The 24328-nt window shown below is 37.4% G+C and overlaps 2 protein-coding genes across 3 annotated transcripts in view; one reads left to right on the forward strand and one right to left on the reverse strand.

Moving 5' to 3' along the window:
• Positions 1 to 24315, reverse strand: part of cnnm2b (cyclin and CBS domain divalent metal cation transport mediator 2b) — a 393850-nt gene extending 369535 nt beyond the window's left edge. Inside the window, exon 1 of one of the 2 annotated variants that reach the window (XM_028795891.2) lies at positions 22609 to 24315. In XM_028795891.2, coding sequence (XP_028651724.1) covers positions 22609 to 24091 — 1483 coding nt within the window. In that variant the 5' untranslated portion in view covers positions 24092 to 24315. The remainder of the gene's footprint in view (positions 1 to 22608) is intronic. The other variant, XM_028795890.2, reaches the window with a different exon arrangement.
• LOC114647247 (cytosolic purine 5'-nucleotidase) overlaps positions 1 to 24328 on the forward strand; it is a 1192165-nt gene that overhangs the window by 501134 nt on the left and 666703 nt on the right. The window lies entirely within an intron of this gene.

The raw sequence follows: 24328 nt of genomic DNA on the forward strand, positions 1-24328 counted from the left end.
TTTCAGGCTTGGTGTCCCACTTAGGCTGGCCAGACGTCCCATCACAAATTTAATGCAGCGATTCCTGTTATGAATTGAACAAAATGTCCCGTTTCGTTCCCTTTTTTTCAGGCGACAAAATCGGGAATTGGACACCTTGTGCACGTGCATTTTCAAAAAGGCTTACGATACTCCATGGGATTTGCCCTCTCCCCACACGGTCTACAAGTTTATTTGCGTCCAGCACACTCGCTGAAATGAGTTGTGTCCCGTATTGGAATGATGACAATCTGCTCAGCCTACTTAACGGAGGCTATTTGACAGCATTCGGGGCAGCAGGAGAGCTGAAAATGAACAGTCGGGGCGGACGTCGCCTGCAAAAAAACCCCGCTTTGAAATGACAGTGCTACAGGAATGGCCAGTGACAACAATATACCATACCATACCATTTTTATTTGTTAAGCGCTTAAAAACACAGCTTTACAACTGACCGAAGCGCTGTACAGTTAAAACAAGCAAGACTAAAAGCAAAATATTAAAACAAACATTAAGAGAGAATTAAAACAGAGACACTAAAAACAGGTCAGGGGACCCGATAAAACAGAGAAATAGTAAAAAGCAAGTGGAAATAAGACAAGTTAAGAATTAAAAGCCAATGTGAAGAAGTGCGTTTTTAGGTGCGATTTGAATGTGGCGACTGAAGCGGCTTGCCTAACCACTAAAGTTAAGGAGTTCCAGAGCCTAGGTGCACAGACGGAAAAAGCCCTTTCACCACGAACTTTAAAACGTGCCTTGGGAACGGTTAGGAGCAGCTGATCTGCGGATCTAAGAACACGAGGGAGATTATACTTCTACTGATAGTGTGTAGCATACCATGGTGATGACTTTGCACAAACTGTAAACTCTGATGCCACTTTTGAAAGTGTGTGGTATAATTTTAAATAATGCTGTACACTGATTCACCATGGCAGATACAGTATATCAGATAAAGTGGATCCCATACAGCAGTGGTCCCCAACAATTTCTATGCACCACCCTCCTAAAAAATGTTTGATTTATGTTTGCACCCCTACACAAGTAATATCACATTTGAAAATGAAGAAGACAAATTTCTAAAATTCGTACCACAAATTGAACCACGTACAATACTGCGGTTGAAAAAACAACTCAAAAAATAAGCTTAAATAAACTCAGTGCATAAAATATAAATATAAATTGAACAATTTAGCTTCATAAATCTCTATAATCTTGGAAATGTGTCCCCTGTGAAGCTTAGACACTCAATTTACAATCCAGAGGTTGGGGTATCCCGCGAAGCATCAAGTGCCACTAAGCAATGAAATGCAGTTGATGAACGTTGTCCCCAGATTACACCTGCACTGCAGTACAAAAATACACATGCTGCACAGTTAAAAATGCTGTACTACTGCCAGGACCACCAAGACAGACCACTACAGAAGAGATGGGCTGAGTGTAAGATGCAGATGTAGCATCCAATTCATTCCCCTTTGTTCCCCACCCCACCCAGCAAAACTGTCAATCAAATCTCAAAATCAGTGACATTTCATGATTAGGCCTTGTACAGAAATCAATACTACACCTTGCCCTTCTCTACAGATCATTGCAAGGTCCAACTTCCATTCTGTTAAAAAAAGTTATTTACCTGTACGAACACTCCGCCCACAACAAGGAACCCTCAAGAACACACACTTAGGCAGCTCATTCACAGGGGATGATTGTGTGCACAATGGTTGATTCTTTTTATATCATAGAACAGGAGAACTAACTAACCTAGAAATTACGGCACACTGCAAGACGCTAATTGTGTCACTATAAAGTCGGACAATGCACCTCACTCAATTTTCAATCGTGACACAGCGTTCCTCTTTGCTGCACCCCATGAAATAACATCTTGCACCCCCTGGAGGCACAGGCACCCCGGGTTGGGAAACTCTGCCTTACAGAATTTCAGTTTTCTCATAAGTTATGGCATGTTAAATGTAATTCTGACTGATTCCAAAATACCATACACGCATTCACAGCAGCACAGACACCAGCATACAGGCAGCACATGGGGTTTTGATGTCAATTGTGACAGGTAGCCAGCTTTCTTTGCACATATTTTATTTAATTAATAAATCAGAAGTTGAATTGTACTCGTCAACATAACCTTTTTTAAGAAACACCTAAAACACATGTAAAAACGTTTCAACTTATTTGTCAGGTGTTTGTATTTACCTGTCACTTTGCACAAAATCATGTTTCAAAAGTAAAACTTCTGTGAGCCACTGATCAGGACAGTCTACATACTTCACCAGATTGTTGTTGTCAGCAGATCACTTGCGGTTTGGAAAAATCTTCTGGCAATGAAGCAATACAAACTTCATTCAATTGCTTAATTGGCAGTATGTCGACTGAACTTCTGGTAAAGTTTATTGATAGGTTGACAAAAGTGCCCTGAGTCTGCGAACTGGCGAGAAACTGAACTTGCTGATGTGTTTTTATTTTAATTTTTTAATTTTAGTTTTAGTTTTAATTTTACTTTTCTATTAATTTCAATCTTAGGTTTACCCTAACAGCTGTGAACACCACATATTGTGAAAATAATTTCATTTCCAAATAATATTAAACATTTTCCTTCCCCATCTTTCTCACTCTCTCTCTTTCTCTCAAAATTAATAGTCGAAGGACCAGCCTTTAATTTTTTAATATTTGACATAGCTTCCTGTGCTCGGATAGGTATCAAGTATTATATTGTATTTTGAAATTAGATATTGTTCTCTCCTGCGGTGGGTTGGCACCCTGCCCGGGATTGGTTCCTGCCTTGTGCCCCGTGTTGGCTGGGATTGGCTCCAGCGGACCCCCATGACCCTGTGTTTGGATTCAGCGGGTTGGAAAATGGATGGATGGATATTGTTCTCTCTCTCTTTCTACATATTTATTACTCTACTCAATCTCAGATGCTGTTTCTGTGGTTTGTGCTGTTATCCACACACCTATTACACACTCTCACACTACTTGCTGTTCTTGTGTAGCTCCCTGTAAACATCTAGGTGGGGCCCATGCAATCTTTCAAGCCCAGGGGCCCCCTATCCCCTAAGCCCATCCCTTTTTAAGAAGCCCAGCAAACTGAGCATATTGATACCCACTTCTGTTAGCAGCTGAATTTATTGGCTGTTCAAAGTAGTTAATGGAATTCTGTTCATCATTTTTATGGGGCTGTTGTTTGGAGAATCATGATAATTACATATGGTTTTCCAGATGTCCTATTTGTCCCAATCCATTCACTGTCTGTGTGGTGTGCATTTTCTCAGAGTACTCTGGTTTCCTGCTACATGTCTAGCAAGTTATTTGTGACTCTGACATAAGGTAAATATTTTTGATTGCTTATCAGACATGGACAAAACTAAACTATTCTTCCAAATAAGAACAACTGAATCAACAGAATAGTCAGTCTGATGCACAGCACTTGTGTCTTTCTTAACTCTAAACTGTGACTCTTCCCTACTGCCTTCCTGCCTTGTGCCCAACACTACTGGGACTTGGTCCAGGCCACCCAGAATGTTGGATTTATAAGCTTTAAAAATGGAGAGGTGGGTTATTAACATCACTTCAAATGCTGTTTTTAATCATTCCATTTTGTTTTTTTTATGTTACAGATATTCCTTATAAGTAACTGTAACAAGTTACAATAGTGTGCATTTAGCACTGAGCATGGCAAAGTTAGTTTCACTACACAGGCATAAGTTTATTCATAAAATGTGAAGGATTTTGCTACTGACCATTTGTCTAACGTTTACTGTCCATTTTGGTTCCAGGCTAGTCTCTGGCTACAGGCAGCCCTAGGATAAGGTTGAACGAGTTCAGTGATGGATTTATTAATGTTAATCACACTTTAACCAAACTGTTAAATACAAATTGAATTGCTAAACAAATGATAAGTAACTGTTGTAAAATGTGAGTCAGTTTGCTGTTACAAACATTTTAAATATTGGGCAGTCTCTGTATCCAGATGTGGTTCCTGTCTTGCAGCTGATGCTATTAGGTTTGGCATTCCCTGGCTCTTGCATCCCTGAACTAGACTAATTAAAAGGGTGAAAGAGTGGATGAATACACATGATTTGAGTAAACTGTTAAAGACAAGGTGGTATTTTATACGAAGGGTAACAACTAAACAGGACGCAAGTGCTGTGCATTAGACTATTCTGTTGATTCAGTTGTTCTTATTTGAAAGGATATTTTAATAAGTCCATGTCTGACAAGTAATCAGAAAGATTTACCTTAAGTTAAAGTTCATGAAAAATTACAGCTAAGAACCTTGAAATTTGAATATTCATCGTATTATTGCTTGAAAAATAATTACTTCTAAGTGATATATATATACTGATAACACTGTATCCTGATTGCTCTTGGTGACTAGGTTCAGACTCTAGATACGTGAAGCAGCACCACTATTCCCACTACAAGGCCATTCATTTTTCACATTAATTTGATATAATTTTATTTGAAGGCTAGTAAGATTGTTTGCAAATACATTTTAGTGCCAGTAAATTCAATATTATATTAATACCAGTAACAGCACGAATACACTTGATTTGAGCATTCCTAGTTTCATTCTCTTTCTCTGTACATTTAGCATTCGTTTGCTCAGAGGTTGATGCACTTGCTGCTTCCTGAGCAGCTCTTGTTTTCTCCACCCTAGCGGCCCGCTTCTTCTCTTCTTTCGTTGGCATCTTTTCGCGTTAAAACTTAAGTCAGTGTTTGTGTTGCAATTACTTAGTATGTTTTCCTTCATTTTTCACTTAAGCTTGCACTTAAGTCTTCAATCTGCCTCAAGAATGATTTATGAATGATATGAAGAGGTAGGGGAAGTGACGACAAAGGTGGTAGGGATGAGAACAGCGCCTGTATGCATGCGGCCCAAGGCAGCCCTGCTGGCCGCTGCCGAAAGTTGATTCTACAATAAAATAAAATAAAAATAAAAAGTGGAATAACCTTGGAGGTCAATCATCACCCCAAAAGTATATAGTAGATGTCACGTAGTATATGTGTACCAAATTTCAGATCAATGGGTCAAACAGTTTGCGAGCTACAGGTGACTTAAAATCCTCGACAGACAAACGAACAGCCACGGTAGAGTATTATATAAGAAGATGATATGATATCTTCAAATAAGGTTTTTATTGCAGCCTTGTTAGTTTTAGGATTTAAGGGCCAAGGCTTTAACTGTCTACAATGTTTTGAATAAATAGGAAGGCAGATTTGACAATGCCACATGAGCAAGAAAATGAAAACATGCCTAATAAATGGTTGATTTGTCAAGAGTTTAGCTTTAACTCTTTGATACATACTATGAGTTTATTGTATGAATTTCTAATATGGTTATAATATATGGTTACTGTATATTGTTTGCCATGTGTCAGCAAAATCTTTCTAAATCTGTCTTGGGGCTTTTCAATTTGGTGAAAGGCGATTTGGACTACCAGTCATTATTCCATTTCATTAATTAATTAATTAATTAATTAATTAATTCCTTAATTGGATGGCTACATTTAGCTTGAAGCATCTAAAGTCAGAAAACTACAGCTGTATACACTTTACTTTCTAAATAATAATTGTGTGTGTGTGTGTGAGTGCTTTATAAAAATGAATGGATTAACTTCCTCGGTTTTTTTAATTAAAATTTTGCTCTCTTAATCCTCTGCATTTTTTAAAGTAGCCACTTGATGATCAGCATGCAGAGGTATTAGTGATACGGAATTAGACACAGCTCTAGGGATACATTGCTACTTGTACATATGTTTGCTCAAATCTTACTGGCTCTTAAGAAAAATATAAAATATCATAGATGCAAAAATTGACAAGCAGCAAGGTCTGAATTTCAGTTTTGGCAGAGAGGCATTATAACAACAAATGGACAGATTTATTGGCTGGGGTTGGATTCAGCATTGCATTTAAAGAAAATGATAGGATCATTATATGCTCCCTTATTTATCTTACCATATGCATTGTATAGCCTAAATTTATTTACTGACATTTTCTGTTCAGTATCTAAAAAATACTGCTTAAAAACAATATTAAAAGTAAAACTTCAGACATTAATCAGTGACATATAAAATTAGTGATTACAGAGACTATTCTGGATATTTTTATTTACAGAAACTCTTTAAAAGTTTCTTTTGTAACAACACACTTTTCATATCAGGTTCATTTTTGTCACGTTTGTGACATTTGCTACTATGAGTTGTATGTTCTGTATACTGAGGAGACATTAGCTGAGTACAACATGTACAACCCCCTGATGCTTTTATTTTCCAAAACTCTTCCTCTTTTTTATTATTTACTCCAAATAAATCTAATTAATTGTAGATGTATCCATTATTTCAGAATTATGTAAAACAGATTTTGTTCTGTGGGTTTCAAGGTACTTCATAAAAGTAATCAGGTTTAATTATTGTTCATGTCTTCATGTTCATGTACATTCAGCTGGTCTGACCGTAACTGCAGTAATCACTCCTAACTTGCATCTTAATTTAGTGAGATGATAAATTTACTGATTCATTTTCAGCAATATAGTATGATGTTTTAGTGGCCCTGATAACTGTAGCTGTCTGCAATTATACACTTCTTAAATTACATGTTTACACAATACACAACATAAATTACATGTTGTATAATTAGAAAGATGTGCGTTGTGCTTCAATTGTGAGCTGAGCTACACAAATATATCATTAATTTGTAAGTTTTGAAACACTAAATTAAATTTTATTTCAGAATGAATATATGGAGCACCCTAAGCAGGTGAATTATGATAAACCAAAAGAATATAAGATTAAATTTGATTAGTTTATGTTAACCAATGACACTGAAGCTCAGTTATGTTTGTTTTTTAAGGAAAAATAAACAGCACCACTTTGCATCTAACGGATGGCTGAAGCAAGATGTCCATTTTCAAAAGGAGATTATGTAATAATAGAAACATACATCTGATGAATAAAGTAACAGGAAGAAAAACTATTGTGCACAAAAATGCTCCAGAACCAAGTTTGAAAGTACAAGATCTAGGTGATGCATAAACACACATGCAAAGGCCAAGAAGTCTCATCTGTTTGATTTTCTGTTCTCATTTTTAGAGCACTGGATTGTGGCAAGGCAGAGAGTACATCTGAGGCACCTGATGCCACATAGAAACCTTTATCAAACAATCACTGCATCTAGGGTACGTAGGAGAGTATAACACATCAAACACATATTATTTTAATTTGGTTAATAGTTTTAATGTATCTGCCCATTGAAACCAAATTGCTTTCGATTGAGACATTTTTATTTAATAAAGGGAAATAAACAGCATTCTCAAACTCTTTTAGTCCAATTCAGAGTCATATCTGACCTATCCCAACAGCATCAGGTGCAAGGCAGAAAGCAACCTAAGAAGGCAGGTCACTGAGTTGCAGGAGTTGTTTGTGCGCAGACTTATACAGGACCAATTTAGAATTCAGTATAAGCTTAATATTGACGTCTTATAGATAGATAGATAGATAGATAGATAGATAGATAGATAGATAGATAGATAGATAGATAGATAGATAGATAGATAGATAGATAGATAGATAGATAGATAGATAGATAGATAGATAGATAGATAGATAGATGGACACTTTATTAATCCCAAGGGGAAATTCACATACTCCAGCAGCACCATACCGATAAAAACAATATTAAATTAAAGAGTAATAACAATGCAGGTATACAGACAGACAATATCTTTGAATAATGTTAATGTTTACCCCCCCCCCCCGGGTGGACTTGAAGAGTCGCATAGTTTGGGGGAGGAACGATCTCCTCAGTCTGTCAGTGGAGCAAGACAGTGACAGCAGTCTGTCGCTGAAGCTGCTCCTCTGTCTGGAGATGACACTGTTAAGTGGATGCAGTGGATTCTCCATAATTGATAGGAGCCTACTCAGTGCCCGTCGCTCTGCCACGGATGTCAAACTGTCCAGCGACGTGCCTACAATAGAGCCTGCCTTCCTCACCAGTTTGTCCAGGCGTGAGGGGTCCTTCTTCTTAATGCTGCCTCCCCAGCACACCACCGCGCAGAAGAGGGCGCTCGCCACAACCGTCTGATAGAACATCCGCAGCATCTTATTGCAGATGTTGAAGGATGCCAGTCTTCTAAGGAAGTATGTTTTTCTTTTGAATGAAGGAAGAAAACTGGATTAGACGGAGAAAAGCCCATGCTAACAGTGAACGTGAAAACATAGAGCCTGGAGTCTTGCGATAGTATTAAAGCCGTAGGAGGCAAGTTGAAAGTTACCTTCAAAGATGGGAAGCGGGGAGGAGGTGAGCAAAGTGCCTCAAAATGACAAAGTCTGAGAAGAAGGCTTTACAGGAATGTGATTGAGAAAGGAAGATACAGAAGAAAGGAACTTAAGGTACAAGTGGACAAGAGATATCAAATATTTTTTAATTTATTCTGTTACCTGTCTTCATCAGGTAAAGTGGCTAGTTGTTTAGTGCAGACTATATTACAGGCTATGAGCATCTCATTAACAGTTAGCAAACTGCATGTCTGTAAAACATCTTTAAAGAGAAATACCGTGTTGCAAGAATTCAAAAGGAGAATGAGTCAGGCTGGATGATGGGCAGAGCTCAGGTCAAGACTAAGGAATGGCCAGGACTGGTGAAACTGAGTGGAAGTGGAGATAGAGCTTTACATGTTTATTGGTGGGTCATTAATTCAAAAAATGGCCTTTGCATCAACATTTTTGAGTTTTACAAAACTTGGCATGTTCATTACACAGACCATATACAACTCCAAAATATTTTCTGTTTTTCTTTTACAGTTACGTTTAAGATATAGGTACTTTTTTCACTGTAGACAGAGAAAAATTGAAAATTTAGAGTGTATTTTTTTCAGCTGTATTTTTCTATCTAGTTATCTGTACTTTATTAGAACATTCAAAAAGAATACTCTGTAATGGTATGCATTTTTTCCAAAAGTCTTTTTCCTAAGTCAAATGTCATCTAGTGAACAGTGTAGCTGCGTTTTTCCAAAATTACCAAAGTTCAGCAGCTCTAGCTTAAAAATGGGATTCAACAAAAGCCTGACGCGCTGAAATGATTCCACAGACAAAATATCTTCGTTTTAAAAGTTTTAGTTAAAATTCAAAGTAAAACGATTCACATAAAAAAGAGAAAATTAAAATAGCAAAAAAAGAGAAAAAGTCTTATTAAGAAAAGTTCTGTTCAAATTTTAAATATTGTTACATTTCAAATCGTTACAAATCTCTTCAAAAAACGTTTCTGAACCATTTCAAAATGACGGTCAGAAAACTGTATGCCTATCGCATTTCTAAGTTGAAAATGGGTATTTTAAGTCCCTGTGTACTGGAACCTGTTCTAAACAACAACTGAATCAATGAACACACTGTATCTCAGTTATAGCAAGAAAGTTCTAAGTCTTGCTAACTTACAGGGAGAAAGACTATACCATTGTCTATGACTATAAAAGAAAATCATATTCTATTCAAATTAAGCAAACACTAATATGAGTTTAACTCAAAGCTTTAACTTTCTATGATTGGCTCTTACAGTGTGTTTTACTGCCTTTGGTTATTAAAAAATAATGAAGGGCTTGGAGTAACAAGTCAATTTTTCATACTGAAATATATATGAATCAGTCCTATCTATAAACAGTATATATAATTCACTAAATCCATGGCAAGCAAGACACATGCAAGACCGAGCCCCGCCCACCAACAATTCACTAAGCAGCCGACCATGGCACACGCACTACAGAGCCAACAATTCGCACAAGAGCGAAAGCATTTGCCAAGAATATTTTCATTAATCAAGAACGAAAGTCGGAGGTTCGAAGAAGATCACATACCGTCGTAGTTCCGACCATAAACGATGCCGACTGGCGATCCGGCGCCATTATTCCCATGACCCGCCGGGCAGCCATTACTCCCACTGGCATGCCTCCACATAAAGTCAAACTTAAAATTGGTTCAGTCATCATGCTTCTCAGAAACCTCATGTCAGCAAGAAGTCTCTGTAATGGCACTAGACTGACTGTTTTCAGCATTCACCGCGATGTACTGGGGTGTAAAATAATCGCAGCTCCTACCTCACAAACTGTCCATATTCCCCGGATTTCCCTGACCCCATCAGATTCAAATTTACCTTTTACGTTTACACGCAGACAATTTCCTGTTAGATTGGCCTTTGCAATGACAATTAATAAGGCACAGGGTCACACTTTCAAAACGATATGCATGTATCTGCCAAACCCAGTTTTCAGTCATGGACAATTGTATGTTGCTTTCTCCAGAGTTCCATATTTTCATTGAATTACAGTCGTATCCTCAAACCCACCCTATTTGGACAACTGTGTCTTTCAGGAAGTGTTCACCCATCAATACATAATTATGCGGCGTAAGTTACGCCGCGAGTTGGCTAGTATGTATATAAAAACTGACTTGTTACATGGCCCTGTCATGAGATAACCATCCCAAAGTTCTTTTCTTTAAAAAAAAAAAAAAGGCAGTTTCTGAGTCTCAAAAAAGGCATGTGGGGGACAGATAAGGCATTTTTCACTTAATTGTGAAGAAAGTACCTTTTATGTGCTTTCAAACAAAAAAAAGTGTGGTTATTTAAAGAGATTTATGAGTTACAAGACTGTGAACTTACAAAAGATTACACTGAAACAACAGACCTCTCTCACTCTTTTTACCATCTTACTTCATAAAGCCAGCCTAAACCTGTTAATGTGTTATATGTTTGGGTGGTGTGCTGCAAGGAGAAGTGTCTTGACCTGTTAGAGACTGCATGGAGGGTGACTTGATTTTTCCATTCATGCTTCACTAGCAAGCTTCAACAGGTAAGTGCATGTTTCAACAGGCCCAGGCTTGTCTCCACAGGCACTACAAAATGTCAAGTTCATGTTGTCCACTATGAACACTATACAAAGTTATAACGATCTGCTCTGTGACACTCAAAATGAGCCTTGTATGCTCTCTGGATAACTGTTCTGACAGTGGAAGTGCAATTACAATGGTTCAGACAGATTTGGGAGGACTGGGAGGAAGAAACACTTCCAGACAGGTGTGTGATGATCTCATGTGTGTAACCTCTCCAAGATTTCACAAAGAAATGTGAAAATACAGAGCAGCTGAAAATTCACTTCTTCATTAAAAAAAAAAAAAAAAAAAAAAAAAAAAAACAAGCAGAATTTCCTAATTCACAATAGGAACCTATAAATGTTTCAGAAGTCACCATTTTGGGGGACTTCTCAGAGGAATATTCCTTTGTCTTAAAAGACAAGGTCCTGACATACGACTGGTCTAGTTTTCAGGCCACATTAAGCCCAGTTATAGTCTATTGGAAAAGATAAGGGGAGATCCTAGCCCAAAGGTTCTGTTTCATTAGTGACTCTCTTAATCATGCCATCACCACAATCTATGATCTTCAAGAAATCTTTATTGATAACCTAAAGTTAGATGGTTCTATTCAATAAGGGCGCGCACAAAAAGGCGAGCTTCAAAAGGGCGACCTCAATTGGGCGCAGCGAATAAAGGCAAACGCAACAAAATTATTACAGAAAATTTATTAGATAAAGGCAATGATTGAATGTATAAAAAGGCAAAAGCAAGAATATTAAAACATCCAATTAATTAATGCATGAACTTCTAGCAAACTATTTCTAAAGCTCTCTATATTTCGTTTTTTTCTGCTCTTACTCATTGTTGTGTTACAATTGAAGTTGTAGATTATGTGCAATGCCACGTAGATTTTTTATTATCATCTACTATTATTATCTATCTATTATTATCTAAATTACCTACGAACGCCTTTATTCGCTCAATTGAGGTCGCCCTTTTGAAGCTCGACTTTATTTACGTGCGCCTTTATTCACCGCACCCAATTGAGGTCGCCCTTTTGAAGCTCCCCTTTATTTACGCGCGCTTTTATTTGCCACGCCCAATTGAGGTCGTCCTTTTGAAGCTCACCTTTTTGTGTGCGCCCTTATTGAAGGATACCAAGCTGGATCATCCTAAGATTACCAAAACAGATTTTTTTGGATGTCTCAGCAACACAATATAAAAACAAGAAAAACTTTATAAACTTAAATCATCATGAACAGGACTTGGGGATCAATGCAGAGTGGCATTTTATGTGACTTGCCATGGTTAAAAGCCTACGTGATGGGATAGGAGGTACTGTGAAAAGTCTTGCAGCGACATGTACTGTAGATGACCAGATATTTACCCTTAATGACATATACAAGGAGTGTTCTGATTAAATACATTGAATTACATATTTTCCTGCTCCTCTGTGAAATTTCAGAAGGCAGAAAATACTGTCCAACACAGATTTCAAATGGCACTACCAGCACCTCAAACGCCAACATTCCATAACGTAGTTTATTAGTAAAAGTGTCAGACTTCACTCAGAGCGAAAGTCGGGGTTTTCTAGTTTACTTCACTTTACACTTACCTAAAGTTTGCAGCTTATGTTGCCTTATGTTTGGAAATGACTGATGGGAAGGTGAACTAGTGGAGGTAGAAGTACATACTTTGGAAGAGACTTACAGAATTAATTTTTTCCACCCCAAAGAACTAGACCTTCATTTAAGATGTCTGCAAATGATAACAGAACATGGGTGCAGTTTCAAGATATCTTTAACTCAGACTAAAGAGGGGACAGCATAACCTGCATGTACATGCACCTCAATAAAAGACTGAGTCACTGGAAAAAACTGTTTATGGAGTGAGGTATGTAGACTATGTAGAATATGCTTTTTGGAATTAGACATCCATTAATGATTAAGTTCAGTTTATTCTTACTGATTACATCTTGCCTGAAGAAGGGGCCTGAGTTGCCTCGAACAGCTTGCATATCGTAATCTTATTAGTTAGCCAATAAAAGGTGTCTTCTTACTGCAGTAAAATACAATTGTTTTCTTTTTAATTTATGATTTTTTTTTCTGTTCAGCTCTCCCCTACTAAAACCACCCAACAATATATTTACACGATTTTTAATACATAAGAGGACTGAAAAGAGAGGGATGTTATTGCATCATTTCAATTCATTTTTTCATAGGTTTAGAGCCTTGTAGTTACTAAACACTCTTGAATGATTACAATCATTTTTGGTTTGAAGGCAGGTAAAATGTTTTTCTTTATAATTGACAAAAAAAATGTACCTCTCCCTTCACAAGCCTTTTTGTGGCTTAAAAAAATCAATTTTTTTAAAAACGTAAACACTTTTGGTGTGGTATACACTGTAGTATCCACTGTACACATGCATTTCAGTATAGATAACATTGAAAGTTGCAAAAAGAAGCTTAAATTTATGTAAATAAATTAAAAGTACCCATTTTGAGCTTTGCAGTGATCTACAACTCAGCCTTGTAGTTTTGATAGCGAAAAAGTTATAGCTCATAAGAAAACACTCTAAAATACTTGTATGCAGGGACAAAAAATGCCTATATCTCAATGGGATTTTTTTAAACAAATAAAAAAATATTTCCAAGCTCTGGAAGGTAGGTGTAATTCATATGCAAGATTTCAGAAATGGTGATGCAAAAACTCTCGGCATCATTTTTTTTTAATTAACATGGAGTGACCTTGGTGGATGCTTTTGTCAATTCCAATCTCCAACCCACCATGCAAAAAACACTCACCTATTTGTTCCCCTGTACTGTCAGTAGTCAAGACATTCAAAGGCTACTTTCACTATATTGTGATATTGATGTGCTGCCATTACACATTGCCAGTTATGTCTTTCGCCTGCAGCTACTTTCAGATTATTGAAGTTAGTGGGTGGTTTGGCATCTTTAAGCGGAATTCTGAGTTTGCACATGTGTCCAGGCAGTTACAAAATGATCTGCAGTAAAACCCAGAGACCAGCAAAGACAGGATACTGTACTGGGAACATTTACAAGGGAGAAGCCCATTGAGAGTTACTAATCTACTTGTCGGCATGTCCTTTGAATGTGGGAAAAAACCCACCATGAACATGGTTAGAACATGCAAACTTCACATGGGAGGCACTAAACCATCACTTCCTGCACACAGTATGAATAATACTAATGCTTAAAATAAGTTAGTAATTCATTATCTTCACTTTGATGAATTTATTTTTGTTTTTCACACATCCAGTCCTTTTAATTAAATTTCAGCTACAGTTTCCTATAGTAGAAACCAGGGTGCTCTCACCCATTTGAAGGGTGTTGACAGGCAATTCTTTAATCCATTAATGTTATATGCCTTTCATATATGTATTCATTTACTGACTTTCATGGTATTGTAAGCTTAACCATAATGCATTTTACAGTGCAACCAAAAAGACATACTACAGGGTGTCAGCTCCTGTTCCCCAGTAAAGGATACCAGAACAACAATTAGACTGGCAAAGGCATTATTCAGACAGACTGATAATGGACAATGAATGTATACGACAATCCTTATCTTGACCAACAGCATAGACTGAAAACTGATGGGAGAAACCAACCTTTTGGATGCAACTGATAAGACATCCAGGTGTAAAACCAAATTTCACAAAATGTCACTAGTATATATGATAAAAGGCCCTGTTACAGTTAAGCAGATTGGGGCTCTCATATTATTCTACTTTGTAAATGGGAGTGGAAATCCCTGCAGGAAAAGTAGCTGTTTGACAGAAGTGGACTGCATGCTTCATTAACGCTCAGTGATGTAATTTCTGTTACAACCAGCACACTGGATCCTTACTTCTCATTAAATATTTGTCAAGGCTTAACAGCCACCATTTATTCATATAACAATAACAGTGTACACAAAAAATGGCAATTCTCTCTATTCCTCTTTCTATGAAAAGGATGCATAGAATGATAGCAACAAGGGTGAATGAGTGAGAGTGACCCTTTATCTCAATAGAAAGGATAAAGACATTTTTATAGCTTTTACATTTTATTTAGATGAGGCATAAAAAGAAAATTAAGATCTAGTTGACAGAAAACAAATCATCAGTCACTTAATAAGAAATATCAGCAAATACAGGGATTGCAGACGACCTGGAGTAAAAAACAAAAATGTGAAAAATGTTCTTTAAGAAAAACAAGTTAAGTAGTCACCAAAACTAATTATTTATGATTATTTTTTTAGATTCAATACTTATTTTATATGAATTGAAGAGGGTTTAGTTCCATGATCTTCTTGAAAGGTATGCTAATACAGAATAACGACGTCCATGAAAAAAATGCACATCGATGAACTGTATTAAGTGAGTGCCCCAGGCAAGAGTTATTTATTATTTAAACAAATCGCATTCCAGAAGTACAATAATGAAGTTATCACTGCCATCGCCACAAAGCCTGCCTTTATCAGAGTCAGTACAAGTGTACAAAGGCAGCTGCAGTGTTACACTGTCTGATTAGATTGTGACCTTTCTGAGATTGAATATCTGATACTGGAATTGCTGCCAAAGTGGTAATTGCATAGGTTTAAAACCTTAAGAGCAAGTGTTGATGTAGAGTAAAGTATACAATGCATAAAAACCTACAGTGGAGGCGTGGGCTTAATAGTGCTTTATGAATCATGTAGTGGGTAACCAGTCTATTTTAAAAAGTTGATATACTTTAATCAATTCAGTAAGATGTGTAGAGGTTATTACTGCACTCTAATCTTTTACGTGCAAGATTTGTTTTAACACCAACATTGTCCTGAAGTGCTCATACAAAGCGTTATTAGATTTTACATAACAACATTGCAGAGACCAACAGTTTATACAGACGAATATTGTCTTGAATTCTGCATTCTAGTGCTCAACAGTAGATGTAAGTTAAAAGAAGGATGTGAAGGGTAATGTTCTTGCCACTTTTTCACAGATGGTGACCAACAAGTGGAAATGTGTCCAGTTTTAAATGTTCCATCTCTTTTGTACCAAACTGAACCCAGGGAAATGAGGAGCAAGGTAAAGAATCAAATGCCATGAAACACAGTTATGACCGGCCTAAATGTGGAAAAAGTAACCTCCAGAACTTCTGAGTTCACTTTTCTCAAAGTCAGTTAACATGTCTAGGTAGGAAGAAGGCCCTGACTCTGTGAACCACAAGCGAATTTGAACATACACACTGTGTATTACACTGAATATAATACCTGGAAAAGGGAGTCAAATTATTGGCACCCTAAACGAATGAATGATGTTGGCACTATTTCTCCACAACATGCAGTATTTACCAAAAGCCAAACATTTCATAATCATTACTATAAAAGCAGCACAGTTCATAAACTAACAGAACCTCTAGCAACTTTTAATAATAGTAAACTTTCTTTTTACATAGTATCTTGCATGCTGAACATTATCACAAACTTCATTACATATTCAGTAGAATTACTACAATACTTCCACACAGTGAAGCCATCAGTGAGTCATCCGTGAGGACTGAATTTGTGACCTTGTGTGTAACTGTTCAATTCCTTAGCAACTAAGCAAAAATAACGTGAAGCCACATGGTAGTCATCTACAGATTCTAGGGATGCAGATATTGTAACCATCTCCAGGATAAAGAGTGAAAAAAAGCAAGTCTTTTGTTATTTGTCCTCAAATGGGTATACAGTATTGTGTGAGCATTTAATGCAAACCTAAACAGAGCCTATAACTAACAGATTTGTTAGTTATGCTAAAATGTGCAGTAAGAAAAAAGTGATATTAAACATCCTTCCTCACTCCTTGTTATCCAAAATTTTTTTTGCAAACTGTGCTATCAGTCTAATGTCATTCTTTGATATATTCACTAAATTATATCTTATAAGGTTGTATTGTTGCAGGTGTATCTTGTAAAACACAAATTTATTGATGATATTTGGCCATATCTCTAAGATTCATCCATACAGTACATAATACCAACAAATAAGAACATAATATTTTTGCTTAAATAATAAAGTAATATATATTGATAAAATATAGTAGACTGATGTGAAACATGAGATTTATGATTATGAATGGACTATAGACAGGTAGTCTATACTAATAAAAGGCAAAGCCCTCACTGACTCACTGACTGACTGACTGACTCACTCATCACTAATTCTCCAACTTCCCATGTAGGTGGAAGGCTGAAATTTGGCAGGCTCATTCCTTACAGTTTACTTATAAAAGTTAGGCAGGTTTCATTTCGAAATTCTACGCGTAATGGTCATAACTGGAACCTGTTTTTTGTCCATATACTCTAATGGAGGAGGCGGAGTCGCATATCGCATCATCACGTATTACGCCTCCTACGTAATCACGTGAACTGAAAACAAGGAAGAGATTTACAGCACGAGTCAAACGCGGGAACAAAGGTAAATGACGTTAATTGTTGAGTGTCTTTTAATACTGTGTAATTGTTGAGTGTCTTTTAATACTGTGTAAGCATACATATTAACAGATGTGCAATTAAACGTGTGCATTTACGGGGTGATTTCTCAGGCTTAAAGCTCGAAGTGATCACTCGAGTGAAGGCAGCTTCACAAAAAAACAGATCCTTAACAAACTGTTATTGGTATATTTTCCCTCAATTTTAAAAGGTTTTCTTTTCTTCTTAATAAAAATTTAAAAGCAGTACTTCACCGGTGCGAACCGCGGGGATTTGAGCGACTGGCGCATACAGACATACTCATGAGTGCAGGTACTTCGGAAACAAAGCACTGTGTAAACCTAAAGTTTAAATTAAGTTCATAGACCTACAAAAGGTTGCCATTGATTTCAGGCAAGATTGCTTTTCTCCTGTACAACTATACGTTGCATTCTCAAGAGTATGCTTGTATGGCTTGGTCATATTACAACCGGAGTGCTGAACTGACAACGTGGTATACAAACAGAACTATAACAATCGTAATAAACGAACAAAAAAACAGCGGACAACCCGTGGCTTAAATAAAAAGGCTGCTTCCGTTGGCGAAGCAACGAAAAAGGAAGACCTTATATGGCGTTCGTTTATAAAACAGCGGAGAGGCTGTGTGAAGTCAGCTTCACCAAAAACCAGATCCTTAACAAATTGTTATTGGGATATTTTCCCTCAATTTAAAAAGGTTTTCTTTTCTTCTTAATAAAAATTTAAAAGCAGTACTTCCCCGGTGCGAAGCGCGTGGATTTGAGAAACTGACGCATACAGACATATTCATGAGTGCAAGTACTTCGGAAAGAAAGCACCGTGTAAACCTAAAGTTTAAATTAAGTTCATAGACCTACAAAAGGTTGCCATTGATTTGAGGCAAGATTGCTTTTCTCCTGTACAACTATACGTTGCACTCTTAACAGTAAGCTTGCACGGCTTGGTCATATTCCAACCGGAGTGCTGAACTGACAATGTGGTATACAAACAGAACAATCGTAAAAACAGGATTAAATAAAAAGGCTGTTTCCGTTGGCGAAGCAACGAAAAAGGAAGACCTTATATGGCATTCATTTATAAAACAGCGGAGAGGCTGTGTGAACTCAGCTTCACAAAAAAACAGATCCTTAACAAATTGTTATTGGTATATTTTCCTTCAATTTAAAAAGGTTTTCTTTTCTTCTTAATAAAAATTTAAAAGCAGTACTTCGCCGGTGCGAAGCGCGGGGATTTCAGCGACTGACGCATACAGATATATTCATGAGTGCAGGTACTATGGAAACAGAGCACCGTGTAAACCTAAAGTTTAAATTAAGTTCATAGACCTACAAAAGGTTGCCATTGACTTGAGGCAAGATTACTTTTCTCCTGTACAACTATACGTTGCATTCTTAACAGTAAGCTTGCACAGCTTGGTCATATTCCAACCGGAGTGCTAAACTGACAACGTGGTATACAAACAGAACAATCGTAAAAAACAGCGGAGAGGCTGTGTGAAGTCAGCTTCACAAAAAAACAGATCCTTAACAAATTGTTATTGGTATATTTTCACTCAATTTAAAAAGGTTTTCTTCTTAATAAAAATTTAAAAGCAGTACTTCACCGCTGCGAAGCACGGGGATGTGTATATAGATAGATAGATAGATAGATAGATAGATAGATAGATAGATAGATAGATAGATATATATATATATATATATATATATATATATATAGATAGATACATATATATAGATAGATAGATACATAGATAGATATATATATATATATATAGATAGTTATATATATATATATAGATAGAGATATATATATATATATATATATATAGATAGATAGATAGATAGATAGATAGATAGATAGATAGATAGATAGATAGATAGATAGATAGATGTGTATGTATGTAGATATGTATATATGTGTATATATATGTAGATATGTAAATATGTATATGTATATATATGTGTCTGTACGTGTGTATATATATATATATTTATATATATATATGTGTGTATGTACGTATGTGTGTATATGTATGTGTATATATATGTTGATATATGTATATATATGTGGATGTCTATATGTGTATATATATATATATATATATATATATATATATATGTATATATGTAGATATGTGTATATGTAGATATGTATATATAAGTATATATGTTTATGTATATATATGTTTACATAACCTCTTTAACACACTACTTCTCCGCTGCGAAGCGCGGGTATTTTGCTAGTAGTCAATAAATAATAATAATAGTGTAGTTCTTTGTATTTATATAGCGCTTTTCTCACTACTCAAAACGCTCAGCAAACTCCACGCAGGGTAGTCGCGGACCCACGTTCTCCTTACTGCGCGGCAGCAGCACTACCACTTGTAAAAGTAAACAAACATGCAAATACACAGAGTAAATGAATAAGTAGTAAAAGAAGTCCTGCTGATGTGACAGTTTTATTTAAAATTAAAATATAAAGTGAAACATAAACCCATTATAGTTTATATTTCAATATACATTAAACTTGAAGTGTATCCCGGAACTCGCCTATTCTATTCAGGTTTCCCATTCATTTAGTACAGGAAAGGTGTACAAGTTTAGGAGTCTCCCTGAACTACATAATCCATCGACTCACACAAAATCACGTATGTGCAATATGGCAAGACTAATAAATCCAACAGGATCTGTTTATACAAGGTGGTACTGACTCTGAAGTAAGCCAAAGCAGATACAGTAAGGAGTCGCTAACTACACTGACCAGATACTGCTGGAGAAAAACTGCATGTCAACATCCAAGTGCTGTGAATCGGCAAACTTCACTGCGCAAACCTTCCCTGAAAATTAAACGTGCAAACGGATTAGCTACAAGATCTCAAGCCGTGGGGAAGACTGATTAACGTAAATTCAAATACCTAATCATTATGTACAGCATTTGCAGAATGTAGTTACATAGGCCTAAACAAAGTAAAAACGTAAAATGCACTCAGAAAGCATCTGGCTTTGTGGAATGTTCTGTGAAGCCTTTCTTTCAAAATTTAGTAAGCCACCCGTTATTTCAATAGCATTTTTACACAACATAGTAGCTAGGAAGCAATAGTAAGTCCCTATACACAATAACGTATCTACCCTCACCCGACCGATTTACCGGCCGTAGGACATCTACTGTAGTTACATTTTTTCTGAACTGTAACAGGAAACCCGTATTAACATGCAGAGAATGAGGTGGCTAAACACCTAAGGTACCCCTCTGAGTAAACTGAGGCGATGTCCAAGCGTTCTTACTTGACAACCGAAATATGTTAATATTGAGCATATAATGGGAGTCGAGATATATGCTGCATTAGGACCACCACCGAGCTTCTGCCGTAGTAGTAAAGCCTTGGGTTGAGATAAAGGTGCGATTCCAAACGGGGTCGGCTTCAGCCAATAGTGAAACTGACTAGCATCCTTCGTTCTTACTTGGTGTGCGATGCTCCCAATAGTGGCTTCGGATCCCTGCGATGCTGAAGTGAGACAATCGGGTTTAGAAAACTGATAGATTTCATCCGCGTTGGAATTTTATACCATCAGCTGACAACAATCGCCATCATATTGGGTAACGACTTTTTAACAAGAATACAGCACACTTTGAGAGAACGGAGCAATCGAATGGATTCTAGCAGAAACTGACTCCTTTAAAAGAACTGCTGTCATACTCTGTTTCTTAGCTTTGATATGTTAAATATTAATTCCGGGATTTTTACGCTTCGAATTCGTACGAAAAAGTAACTAATCCTGACGGTATGTGGCACTTAGTATTGACAGATGAGTAACAAAAGCATCGTTTACAATTAAGAAAAAATAACATTTACAAAAAGAAAGTACACGCAGGTCTTTCTTGAAGAAGCTCAACAATACTACTTTGATATGAATTAAAACATTCCTACATCTCTGAAAACACATATTTAGTCTCAATGTTAGGGCATCTGTAAATACTGCAAAAATAAATATAGTCGTTATTTTTGAATTACTTCAAATACTGTACTTTAAAGTAAAAATGTAAGTCATTAAAAGCAAAACTTAAAAACTAACTGAAATTAATTTGTAAACGGTTTACATTATATTGGAAAAAAACATTTATTTCTATGCTTACTGATTTAGTTTTTTCTTTTTATTGATTATGTTGTAATGTCATATTTTATTAATTGTACAAGATGATTTTTTAGAAAGTAGAAATCTGAATTTCTTGTTAAAGGATTTATTACAATTTAAACACGTTGAACGGTTATTCATATTGCCCGTTTCTGTGTTTAGACTACCAGCCCCGTCTTCGTACACACTGCTTATTAGGTTCTTGCTGAAAAAAATGTTCACACTTAATGTTTTTAATTGCAAACACTAATTTAAAAAAATCCTGTTGTGATCATTACACGGTGTTTTTATTAAGAGAATAGGATACCAGTCTTTAATAAACCGTATGTGAAATTACTCATTCTCCCGAGCTACAAATTGTTGGATATAGATAAAGGGGAGGGCCGGCATTAGCACCAGTAGCAGTTAACACCTTTAAGATGCTGGGGCTCGACGTTCAGTTCTGCCAGCAAATCCAAATCTTTGTGTGCATTGGTTTGTCGTGGGGACTGGTGTTATTTGCCACAGTCGGACGTTGCCCTTCCGCGTTAATATGGTATTCTGTATGCACCGCCACTAATATAAAGCATACATGTTAATAAACAATGTCTACTATTCCCTTGAGCTTTTTAGGCGCTGGAAAATAAAGTTTAATGCCTAAACTCAGACCCGGTGCCTGACTGGCTGTTACTTGCTTGCAAGTTCCATTTAATTTGCGCGTTGAACCAAAAAAGAGTGACAGCCGATTTGCACATTTATCTTGAGCACAAATGTTTTTTTCATTCGAAAAATCAATTACACTTAAAACTGGATAGCACCTGTTCGAAAACAACTGAACTGTTTTAAAACGTGGGTGGCATTTTTTAGTTGTTCATATATGTAGTTTGTAAACTGGCAAATTTACAAGTTTTGTTACCTGTCCTTTCAGCTACTGTATTTTAATTTAACAACAAGGTTAAATAAGTAAGATTATGATTATCTGGGGGGGGGGGGGGGGGGGGGTAAAAAAAACCTAATCAGGTCTACCTCAGTATATCATAGAAATGGTGTAAAATATGAAGCAAAGTGTTCAAAGCAAACTAGTAAAACATTCACTTACTTAGCTCCTCAAACCCCAATCCAAACACCTTCCATTACTTAACGGCGCAAGCCCACCTTTTTTAAACTCTTCCAGCATGGCATCCAGCTTGGTGTCGTTAAAAACAAAATGTAATGGATGACTGTAGAATTTTGTAATGGTTTTTAATGGTGTGCTGTCATCTGGATCCACAAAAGCCAGGTCCTTCACGAAGAGCAGGTCCACAATGTTTGATCGCTCTCCTTCGAACACTGGGATACGAGTATAGCCGCTTTCCATGATCTCTGACATGGTATTGAAGTCCAGGATGGCATCGCCAGTAATCATGAAGCAGTCTCTTAAGGGGGTCATGACGTCTTCCACAGTCTTAGTCCTCAGCTCCAGTGCTCCTTGGATGATATTCAGTTCCTCCTTGACCAAGTCATTGTAGGGATCTGTTACTCTCAGCATCTCCAAGAGCTTCTCCCGATTGTATACTGTGCCAATTTCCTGGCCCAGCACACAGTCGAGAAGTTTGCTGACAGGGTAAGAGGCTGGAAAGGTCAGCAACATGAAAAACTTTGTCAAGAAAATAGTGTTAGCTCCAACTGCAAGCCCATGTCGTGAGCAAATAGCCTGAGGCACAATCTCTCCAAAGATGACAATCCCTATAGTAGACACTACCACTGCTATTAGGCCAGAGCCAGCAATATCATCCAGAAGAATAGTCAATGTGGTGTTGACCAGTACATTGCCTAAAAGAAGTGAACAAAGCAGGTAATTCCCTTGCCTACGCACAGGCTCAATCTTTTTGGCATAGTTCTTCTCCTTCTCAGTCCCACAGTTCTGGACAATTCGCAGTTCCATTGGGTCAAGAGCCATTAAACCCAAATTTAGTCCACTAAACATGCCAGAAAGGCAGAGCAAAAGTGCAATGAAGATCACCTGCAACCAAAAGGGCAGCAGGAATTTCCTCTCTTCCACTACAACAACTTTGGTGTCATCACCATCATGATAGATCCAGGTGGTCTCAGTCCAGGGATCATGCACACCTGGTACTGCAGGAGTGGGCATGGCAGTGCACAAGTAGTATGCTTTGCTCTTTTCCGTTTTGCGCAATGGCTTAATTTCAATCTCAACAATCCCAGAGGTTTTTCTATTTAGAATGATATTAGGCAAAATAATTATATCCGAGGTCCTGATGCCACACGGATGATAATTAGAGGTGTCCTCTTTGCTCTTGTTATCTCCGACAGTGCTGTCAATGTTACCGATTACTTTGGTCCTCGCGTGCTCGGTAAAGGCAATTTTGGACCACGTCTCGTTATTAATATTCTGCCCATAGACCCTCAGTTTGACCCGGGTCCTTTCGCTGACCCGCAAGGACCCCCCATCCATGTAAGAAACGTCGTCTGTATCTTCAAGCCTGAGTCCAATGATGACTGTCTCATCCGCCCCATCCTCGCCACTTGACAAGCCCACGGAACAGCCGCTGAGGGAAAAAAAAAGCAGAGCCAAAAGTCGGACCCGGCTAGGCGCCGCCATCTTTAAAGTGGGCAGTGCGGCCAAGCGCACTGCCATCTTGACTGTGGGCAGCGGCGCAAGCAGTGGGGGAGGAGAGAAAGGAGAGGCTTTTAAAGATCACAGCCAATCGGAGTCTGCACTCATCTCAGCCGCAGGTCCCCTCGCCTCGTACATGTGAAAACCTGTTCTCGAGCTCGGTCTCGAGCTCCTCTGACAGACCAAGGGAGTAGCACGAGCTCCGTATGAGCTCCAGCGCCTCGTGATTACCTTCTCCGCCCCTCGCACCCGGACGGA

This window comes from Erpetoichthys calabaricus, chromosome 2 (assembly GCF_900747795.2).
Source record: "Erpetoichthys calabaricus chromosome 2, fErpCal1.3, whole genome shotgun sequence".
Taxonomy (NCBI): Eukaryota; Metazoa; Chordata; class Cladistia; order Polypteriformes; family Polypteridae; genus Erpetoichthys; species Erpetoichthys calabaricus.